General features: G+C 58.0%; 1 protein-coding gene across 1 annotated transcript; it reads right to left on the bottom strand.

The window, feature by feature from the left end:
* Positions 1-58: 58 nt before the first annotated feature.
* On the bottom strand, positions 59-8,919 carry LOC130147656 (mesothelin-like protein). The gene is made up of 17 exons (XM_056335094.1): positions 8,615-8,919; positions 8,098-8,129; positions 7,536-7,585; positions 6,851-6,971; positions 6,638-6,723; positions 6,080-6,206; positions 5,784-5,974; positions 5,597-5,687; positions 5,359-5,504; positions 4,584-4,800; positions 4,235-4,390; positions 3,924-4,057; positions 3,522-3,652; positions 3,250-3,350; positions 2,759-3,019; positions 2,094-2,673; positions 59-1,394 (listed from the first exon to the last, which is right to left on the bottom strand). The coding sequence occupies exons 1-17, from the start codon at positions 8,658-8,660 to the stop codon at positions 1,312-1,314; spliced, it is 2,553 nt and encodes an 850-aa protein (XP_056191069.1). The 5' UTR covers positions 8,661-8,919; the 3' UTR covers positions 59-1,311.
* Positions 8,920-10,024: the final 1,105 nt, after the last annotated feature.

Raw genomic sequence — 10,024 nt, 5'->3', positions numbered from 1 at the left:
GCAGGTATCGGTCCAAATTAAATGGTCAGAAACCCAAGACATGCCTGTTAATTTTCTTTGGTGTTGATTACTCAACACTAAAGAGCTGAGGCTGTTCTCAGCTTTCTCATGGGGAGGGTATAAGAACTTTGTACTAGATTCATTGGGGATTTCTGTTCAAAAAAGCCTCAGTGCAACCTGTATCCAGTCCCTGAAATCCCCCTTTTCCCCCAGGAGGAGAGCCTGCCTGCAAAGACACTATAAATGTCCATTGTCCATGCTGTGCAGAAGGAGAACAGGATATCCCTGGTCTGTCCTTCACTGCAGACTTCTGGGTGGCAAGAGGCTGCCTGCATCCCATGGTGCTGGGGCACTAGCTAGGGTGCAAGAGAGCCGGGTGTAAGCAAGACAGTCTGCGTTTTTAACAGCATTGATCCCCTGATAACAATCTTGATATGTTTCATCATGCCTTGACACAGTCTCAGCAAATGGCATGCAATAGTGTCCTCAGCCCATGGAGAATGGGACTAGTAAGTGGAAGATGTGTAAGTTGGAAGGGGAAACGCTTTCTCGTAGTAGAGCTTTAGAGGAGGAGACACTAGATAATGAATGAAGTCAGACCAAAAAAAGTGGAAACTGTTTAGACTTAACCTAGGTAGAAAAACTGCAATACAAAGCACTAAAAGCACATCAAAGAACACATTTCATTAGGGGGAAAAAAAGTCGATTGATGTTTTATTATACAGCATTGCAACAGTAATCAAGATAAACTGTCTCCAGTTAATCATCCCTATAACTAGGCTTTGTGTAGTTTGAGGAAATCTTGATAAAAAAAAAAATCTCCTAAGTTCATGAAACAAGTTAAATGCGATTTAGTGTATCTCTCAGCTTTCAGACTGTGTTGCTGCACCATATTGTGCTGCTTTTGCAACGGCCAGTAACTCGAATCCCTGAGTTGTCCCAGTGTTTCGACAGACCACAGTGGGACTGCTTAGAAGGAAAATACCACTCAGTGTGAGTAGAGCTGGCAGATCTGGGCCTGCTGTCAGCATTAAGACATTGTCAGACCAGTCAATATTGCTGGTGATTTTATTATGTAGAGTAACTAGCTAGTAAGTACCTGTTGGGCTGTTTTGGGCTGGAAAAATAGCTGTCCTCCTTTCATTGCCCATCCTCAAAAGTAATAAAATTCTGTGCTGGTATCAAATGGACAAACTCTGTTCTTTTCCTGGGTTTCTGCTTTTCAGCAGGGAATTTGCCAGCCCCGTTATTTTGCAGGATGGTGAAAATTAAAGGAAGGATGTAGTGAGTATGGTGCTAGAGGTGGCAGTGTCAGAGAAGCCCTCGCAGCAGTGAGCTTCCCACGGCGGTAGTCAGCACGTGCAGTAGGCAGGAAGAGAGTCTGGATCCTGATCCTAGGTGGAGAACACAGAAAGAATTGGATTATCCAGGTGAAGAGCATGCGTGAGCTGTGAGGGCAGTAGGGTTGCTTTGCGATTCGGATACCCTGAAGAATCGCCCGTGTCAGGACAACGCTTTTCTGTCTTTTGTGGCATTACCATGCCTGCACCCCGGTTATAAATGTCACCTGGCCAGGAGTAGGCAGCAGGACTGAGTCTTACCTTCACCAGCATAAAGCAGGAGTAAATCTGTTTGAGTCATGAAAGCAACCAGTGTAGCTCTGTTAGGTTAAAGGACTAAAAAAAGATTTTAGCACTTTACAGCGATGCCTAGTCAGAAACACTACGTGCAGCTAAAAGATGGAAGGCCGTGTCCTTGCCTTGTGAAAAATAGTACCGTGCCTTGGCATTAACAGAATTACTCCAGCTCTCTGCAAAGCGGTGGATGCTCAGAAGGTGATGAGACATCTTAAGGTGCACCTCGCCAGACTTGAGAGCGCACAGGGTCTGAAGGCAGTACGCTCCAGACCCAGGGGCTGTAATGCCCTGCAGAGACACGTCACTACCTGCCCAGCCAGCAGCTGTGTGGGGCAACAGCACACCGGTATTAAATCTGGCCAGGAGCAAGGTAGATTGGCTGTTGCTCGTCAGTGAAGGCTTGTGCCTCACCAGCGGTTCGTAAGCCTTTCCCGACGCCGAACATTCACACCTTACCAGCTTCAGGCTGCAGGTTGATGTACCCGCCGGGTGTTGGCCTCGGTGGCTCTGGCACATCTACGGGTGGTTTTTTAGTGGTTTCACCGCTGCGGGTGGTGGAAGAGGGGCCAAGCAATGCCGGAGGGGCACCGGTCTTGCAAAGCAGTGTTGTCATTGATGAGGTGACACTCTTCTGGGTGGAGACGGTAGAGTTGGGGGTCGGGGTGGGTTTGTGGGAAGGGAGGTTTGTTTCTGTGGCTGCAGTGGCAGAGGTGGAGTTGGGGACAAGGGTGCTGGGCATGACAGTGTGACGAGTGGCAGGAGCGGGGTGGGTGGTACCCCCGGGTGCTGGGGGGTTCATGGACACCAGTGGGGTGCTGGTGTTAGGGGTGGTACCAGCACTAGCGCTGGTGGTGGCCCTGCGTGTGAGAGCAGGGAGTGGGACAGAGCTGGGAGAGGTGGCATTGGGCTTGACAGAGGAGGGGGTGGCCTTATGTGAGGTGGCAGACTGGTGGATGGAGCATGGGATGATGGAGCTGGTGGTCAGAGCAGGTCTGGCAGCGGAGGTGGCAGCGGTGTAAGCGTTGGGGGGAGTGCTCTTGGGGGGGGCTGGGCTGAGAGCGCTGGGGGTGGGAGCCTTGTGGGGGCTGGTACTTGAATTAGCGGGGGGGGGGGCTGCTAACGGCAACAGTGGGGAGGGTGGTGGGCACGGGGATGGTGGCTGTGGGGGTGATACTGGCCGAGGCAGTGGGGTGAGGAGGGGGAGCCGTCCTTGTGGGACCGGGTTCCTCCGTTCCCCCTTGCAGGCCGATTCCCAGGGTGCAGTCCAGTTCCCGCTGGGACTGTCTCTTCACCCAGCGCATCACCGAGGTCTCGTTCTCAGCTTCCTTCAGGGAAGGGAGGTTTTCCCCCAGCAAATTTTTCACATCCACGACGCTGAGTTTCTGCAGCACACATACAGCGTCATCTTTGTTAATCCTCACAGCCGGCATTCAAAACACTTTTCTAACAGGACTGCAGAGCAAGTAATAACTTCCAAACAAAAATTTTAAAAGGTAAAAAAAAATAGAGAATTGGTGATCTGATGGGGCTCCAGCCTCAAACCCCGCTGCTCAGCCCTCGACTAGCTCTGCCCTTCAGCAGGGAAAAGGGCAGCAGCGTACCGGGAACGTACCTGCAGTTCGTTGGGATTTAGGGCAAGAAAGGTGTCCATGTCCATGTCTATGGCAACGCCAGCTTGAGCCAGATCCTTCAGGTCCTTTGCTGGAGCTCCACCTTTAAAGAAAGCACATGGCGCACCTAGACACGTGAAACGCTTCCAACGCTTTTGGAGGGGTTTTGGAGACTGCTAGGCATGTCTCTAGCGTGGCTAAACCCCCCCCGGCCAAGGAAGAGATATCGAACCTCAGGCGCCATGGGAAGGAGGGCAGAGGCTGGAACACCTACCCAGGTAGGGCCAGATCCGGCAGTAATACGCCCTGGTGCCAGCCTGGCCAGCAAAGGCCACCCGGGCTTTTCTGTAGAGTTGGTCCTTCTTGGTTTGAGAGCAAGAAGAAATGTTTAATTGTCCAGCAGTCCTGGGGCAGGGAAAGTCACAGGTTAGAGCTGGGGGCACCACTCCAAACCACAACTAAAGCCCTTTCGTCGGCCAGGGGAGATGAGTGGTCTGTCCCCACTCCAGTGCCAGTGGCTGGGGCAGGGGTGGGAGCGGGATGCAGCCATGCCACCCTGCTGCCCGCGAGTGGGCAGAGGTAAAACGGAGGTGGGGACCTGCCATCCAACCGCCCGCTTCCCCCGAGGTCCCAGGGGCTTCACAGGACTGAACAGCATCCCTAAAAAGCGGCTTACTGGATCGCTTCTGGAGATATTTGATTGATCCGCTCCTCCTGCAGATTACACAGGTGTCTTCCACCGATTTTCCGAAGCAAGGGCCCAGTCAAGGTGCCTCCCAGTGTCAGGTATCTGCTGAGCAGCTGCTGGACCTGGGAAACAAAGTTCAGTGGTTGCACGCTGGCAGGGAAGGAAGATGCTGCTGGTAGAAACGTGTGTGCTGCAAAACCGCTGTGCCACGCTCGGGCAACACCTTTGCCCCTGGCTGGGCTCGGGCACCATGCGGTCCCCGTTTGGGTTCCCATCCCCCGCTGGTGCTGTGGGTTTACCTGGGGAGCTCCCCACTTGCCATCCGAGGGGTTGAGCAGGGCTGAGAGCGTGTCACTGGATGTCACCGGCCACAGACTGATCTCCTGCACCGTGTACTGGCGGGACAGTGGCCCCAACAGCTTCAGCTGCTCCTCTGGGATCCCCGAAGGGTAAATCTGTAGGGTCAGGCCAGCAGGGCAGAAAAGAGGGTCAGGGAAGGGAAAAGAAGGCAGAAATGGGTGCAAAGAACCTCCTGGGTGCCTTCATCCCCGCAGCTGGCGACGCAGCACAGCAGGTCCTGCCCGTCCCGCAGCGTGCCCATGCTAACAGGGGGGCGGCGGGGGGGCTCCTGCCCTGTGCCACCGTCACCTGCTCCAGCTTCGCTTTCACGACCAGGAGGTACTCCACGGTGAGCGGCTGTTCCAGCAGAGCCCCCAGGTTTGCTTTTAAAACCTCATTGCTCAGGCACAGGTCGAACTGCTCCCTGGTGTCGTAGTCGATGAGTAAGAAGGGGCCAGCGATGGTGCTGGCCATGATGGGCGCAGACAGGCAGCCTGCGGGCAGCGGGAGCAGGTCACCAGGCGGCCTCCCCCCCGCCCCGGTCCTGCCACGGGGTCCCACCAGCCCCTCAGGAGAACCTGGTGAAGGAACAGGGAATGGCAGTGACGTGGCTCAGGCCACCGGCTGGGACCGCGAGTCATCCTCCCACCCGCTGGCCCCCCAGCCCACGAAGACGCCTTGTTTGCTTGCTTTCCTTAAAGCTATTCCTGCGGAAGCGGGTGCTGTTTCTGCAGGCACAAATGCTTTCTCCTGTCAAAGGCAACTCGGAACGCTCTGGCAAGGTGAGCCCTTTCCCACATCGCCCACCAGCACCCTCCGGTCGTGCCGCAGCCCACCCTGGCGCTGCCCCGGCCTGGGTTTGCTCCCCTGCCGGCTCCTTCCCGGCTGCTGCTGCCATATTCCCGCTCCCAGGTGCTGGAAGGACATTTCCCCCATCACCCCAGTTATGTTATGGGAATCCCACTGCTTTCTGCCCACTCCTGTCCCCCTCCCTGCGGGTGCCCAGATGCTAACCCACACCGGGGGTACTACACCCCCCAAGAGCTCTGAGCTGGTCCAGACTGGCCACCGCGAAGGGAAACACTCACCGTCCGTGCTCCGCTTCAGCCTGGGACGGGAAGCTGATGCTGCCGCGAAGGCCCTGAGGAGGGTCAGGGATTTCTGCCGCTGGGAACGTCCTTGGCTGCCGTACGCAGCCGTGATGCTGCTGCCGAAAGCCTCCCGTGCTGCCTGCCGGGGGGGCAGGGGGTGCTGGGTCCCGCAGCCTCGGGGCTGGCCTGGCTGAGGGCAGCTCACCCTGGGGTCCCAAGGAGGGGGCTTACCTCAGCCACCAAGTTCAGCGTGGTCTGGTTCAAAGCCAGCACGAGCGGCCCCAGATTTTGCAGAGTCTGTAAATCCCAGCTTGAAGGATCCCTGTGGTCATTGGGAGAAGGACCAGCTCAGCATCCCACGGGCACCATCCCTCCTGCTCATTGCCCACCCCCACCAGAGCAGATGAAGGCTCCTTACCCATACACTGTGCCCCCCCCAAGGAGCACGGCGTTGAGGGCATCTCGCTGGGCCCCTGTGAGCGCTGGGCAGAGCTTCAGGCTCTCCAGGACGCTGGGGTCTGAGGCCACGATGGTCTCTGGCTCCATGTCGCACACCAGTGCCCCGAGGCTGTTGAGCTGCTCTGGGCGCAGGCGGCTGCTCCTCACCCCCTGGCAGAGTCAAACCAACCCTTGTGCAAACGCCTGGCGAGGGGCACGGGGGACCCTGGCTGCCCCTGGGGGGGCCCTGGCCGCCCCGGCTCAGCCCCCACTCACCAGGCAGGCCAGCGCCCCACGCAGCAGCCCTGTCCGCCGGGCTGAGCCCCTGGGCAGCAGGTCCAGGTTCCCGCGGGAAGCCCGGGCATAAAACGCTCCGCAGGTCCCACCACGCACCTCGGTCAAACTGCAAGGGAGCAAGAGTCGGGGACAAAGAGGCTCCTCGTGTCCAGGCAGGAGATCTTTAATTTGTGGTTTTTGTGGGCATGGGGAAAGTAGTTTTAAACTGTTGTGGCTTTCTGAGCAATCAGCTGCTGGGTTGCGTGGGGCTGGGGGTCTCCTACCCTGGGGAGGATGGCTCGGGCATGGACCATCCCCGTGCGCCCCATGCCATGGCCAGCCTGGCCCCAGCCTCAGAGAGGAGTAGGGTGAGGAGAGGACCGGGGGGTCTGCAGGGATGCAGATGCCCCATTCGGGTCTGGAGGTGCCTGCAGAGGTTAACTCTTCCCCCACCGCAGAGCTCCCGCATGCCCGGGCTGTGCCAGGGCCGCACTGGCCAGCACCGCGTGGTGTGATTCAGCCCCAAAACTGCAGCCGTGTGCCGCCCTCGATACTCACTCGAAGAAGAGCAGCAGGTCTGGTGGGTACTGGCCAAAATCAGCCGTCAGGTTCCTGGCAGCGAGCAGCCTGGCCAGGCAGGACAGCTGGGCGGAGAGAGGCTCGTCTTGTCAATGCCAAGGTGGTGAGAGCCCCTTCGCCCCGGCACCCCCCGGCTCCCCATGCCCTGTCAGGCTCCGGGGGGTTGCATGCCCCACTCCTGCCCCTGCCCACCTGGGCGCTGCTCAGCTCTGCTGTTCTGTTTTGCAGTCCCTGGGCAAAGGCGAGGATGTTGGCAGCAGGCAGGTCGCTGGCTGGGATGCACTGGAAGCTTTGCAGGGCCGGCGCTGAGAGGCTGCATTGGGGAAAAGCAGTTACATTTCACCATCTGCTTTAGCTCCCCGTGGAGGACAAACCCACCAGTTCCCTTGGGAAATCGCCCTTCACTCTGACCACTCTGCATGGGGTAAGTGGGAATAACACGGGGTCTCATGAGAAAGTCCCCTGATGGCAGCGCTGGGGCGCTGCCAAGGGGATACCCTGCAGGCGTCAGGATGTTCACCCTACGGCCAGGCAGGTGGCAGAGGTGCCCACCATACCCCAGGCTTTGGGAGAGAGATTGAAGCCAGCAGAGCCTGGCTTTTAGCTGCGGGGAGGCTCCTGGTACATCTGTGTCAGCCCCGTAAAAGAAAGGAAATTCTTGGTGTGTTTGTGCTACAACAAAAGCCGATGCAGCTGAAATCCCAGCCTGGGTGCCAGCACCAAACCGGCTGCACAAGGCTGTAAATCCTCTCCCAGCCCCAGTGACCTGTCACAGGGATGTGGGGAGAAATGCAACATCTACCATGCCAGCCCCACTGCCTGCACCCCCCAAGACTCCCCCTGCCCGTCAGAGTCCCCGGCTGGGGCTGGTACTTACTCGGTGTGTTGCTCTGTGGCAGACAGGACAGCTCCGATGGTCAGGGCGGCCTGGGGAGGAGGGTGGGGGGATGCTCAGCCCCAGCAAGGAATGGGAAAGGCTTTGAAATGCAGGGACCAAGCGGGGAATGGGATCTGATCCGGCTGGAGCACCCAGACCAGCTGCTGCTCCCTGCAAACCCCAGGGAGCCAGGAACCGCAGCATCCTGAGGCCGCCCTGGGTTACGCATGGGGACAAAAGCCACCACAGCTGCTCTCAGCAGTGGGGACCCTTCAGCGACGGGTCTGTCCTTGCTTCCCGGAGCTGGGGCGACAGCCAGGTGCCCAGCACGTTTAGGCTCCCAGCCCTCGGTTTGGGAGCAGGGCAGGGAGGCTGCTGGGCAGCGGGTGAACAAGGGATGGGATGGGAGATGGACGGGGACAGTGGCGAGGCCACAGCTTTGCCTCCCTGGAGCCAAGGGCTGGGGGAACTGCAGCAGCTCTGCCACTGCCGGCACCAGCTGTGAGGTTTTGGCAAAGCCCTGGCGTGTTGGGAGCTGCCGGAGCAGCTGGCGGTGACTCACCACTGCGGCTTTCACGAGGTCTGCGGAGAAACCTGCAACGAAGCGGGAGCCGGTTATAAAGCATCCACATTACCAGCACCTGCGACCCTACGCGCAGGTGGTCGGGGGCTGTTCTAAGGCAGCTCCAGGGTTAAAGTCTGGAAAGGACCTTATTTTCATCAATTTAATAATGTTTAGTAAGTGCTGGGGAGCACCGTGCGGAAAGCAGCCCCTGCAGCGCCCTGCAGCCTGCGCCAGCCCAGGCAACCCAGGGGGCTCCGGGTGGGTTTAGGGGACAGCTAGCAGGCACATAGGATCTGCCCCCTGAAATCCGTCTGTGCGATGCCCAACGCCCTGCCACTGCAGCTGGGAAAAGCTCCCGCTGCCCGGGGATGCCGGCGGGAGCAGGAGGCAGAGCGCAGGCAGTGCCGGTTGGGAATGAGAAGCAGCTGGAGCATCCCCAGGGCCGGGGGGTGGAAGGGGGTCCTGGGGCAGGGTCAGCCTTAGGGGGACAAGATGTAACTCGCAGGTAACTCACAGAGGCAGAGAGCGACGGCTGCTGGGGCCGGGGCTGCCCGCACCATGCTGCTCGTGCCAGGGCTTTGTCCTTGGCACAGGTCAGGCAAGCTCAGCGCACGGGTGGGAGCCGTGTCCCACGCTCGGGACGGTGCGAGGTGCTCGGTGCTGGCCGGGCTGGGAAGGCGCTGAGGGGTCCTGCAGCCGATTCTCTGGTCCAGTACTGGGGCTGGAGCTGTGGGAGCCCCCTCAGTCCGGGGTCAGCGTGCCCCCCGTGCTCTGCAAGTGCCAGCACAACCCCTCCACAACCGAGGGAGAGATTTTAAGTCCTGTATAACAGAAAACAAAATTTCATTCTCCGTCCATCATTAAAAGAAACTCCACAATAACTTGTCCTCCCTGACACCAAAGCCCTGCTCCCACCTGTGCCCTGCAGGGACAGGGTCCCTGTCCATCCCCTGGCTCCGCATGGGACCATACCAGCACAGACTGGGAGAAATCCAGTGTGACCCAGTGGAGGAGCACCAGCAGGCATTGCCTTCCCCCTGTACCCAACTCCCCATCCCTTAGCTAGAAACCCCCGATAGAGAATAACCCCCCATCCTAGAAGTGCCATCGATGGGCTGCCCAGAGCAATTAGCTTATTGCCCTTGGCACCAGATGTGAGTAGTTTTCCCACTAAGTCTCAATATGTTCCCCAAATCCCACCGGTGGCCTTGCCGAGTCGCTCTGTCCAGGGGTATTTGGCTCAGCGAGGAGGATCCAGCAAGGTGCTCACCCACCTGCGGTGGCTGGGGATGGGCAGCACTGGGACGGCTCGGCACTTATCTGCTGCGGGGTGGGGATGTTGCTCTGAAAACGGGGTGTGACGGGGCCGTTTCTCAACACTGTTTGGTAAAGCTGCTTTCTCTTCTGGGTTTGGGGTTGGGTTTTTTCTTCTTTCTCAAAGGTCACTTTGAACTTTGCGACAAATGAGTTAAATCCTCTGGTGTGGTAATTTCTGATGGAGACAAAGGTCCTCCCAGTGAGTGAAAAACCTCTGAGCTATTCGGGAATGTATTTTATACAGCAACGGGTGCAGAACAGAGGGGTCCTCGGTGATGGGCTCAGCACCCCTCCAGGAGGTGCTTCCCTTGCGCCTGTCCTTTTTGCCTCAATCACAGACAATCCCATTTCCTTTTTTACACCTTCCACCCTGCAGTCTCTGACCATGCCCTGCAATGCCATCCAGCACATGCCACGAAGAAGGAGACCAAAAAAAGGAAGCAAAGCCTTTCCGAGGCTGTGTGATGAAAACTGGGATGAGCCCGATGCTTTGCAGCAGCAAACGTTATCTGAGCATTTGTCCTGGGAAAAGGGAAGGGTGAGAGCAGTCAGCAGGGCTGGCCGGCTGCCTGTACCACCTGCTCGGCTGGGTTTGGGGGCATCAGCC

This window comes from Falco biarmicus, chromosome 4 (assembly GCF_023638135.1).
Source record: "Falco biarmicus isolate bFalBia1 chromosome 4, bFalBia1.pri, whole genome shotgun sequence".
Classification (NCBI taxonomy): Eukaryota; Metazoa; Chordata; class Aves; order Falconiformes; family Falconidae; genus Falco; species Falco biarmicus.
Note: the sequence above shows the minus strand (reverse complement) of the source record. Positions and strands in the feature narration are given on the sequence as shown.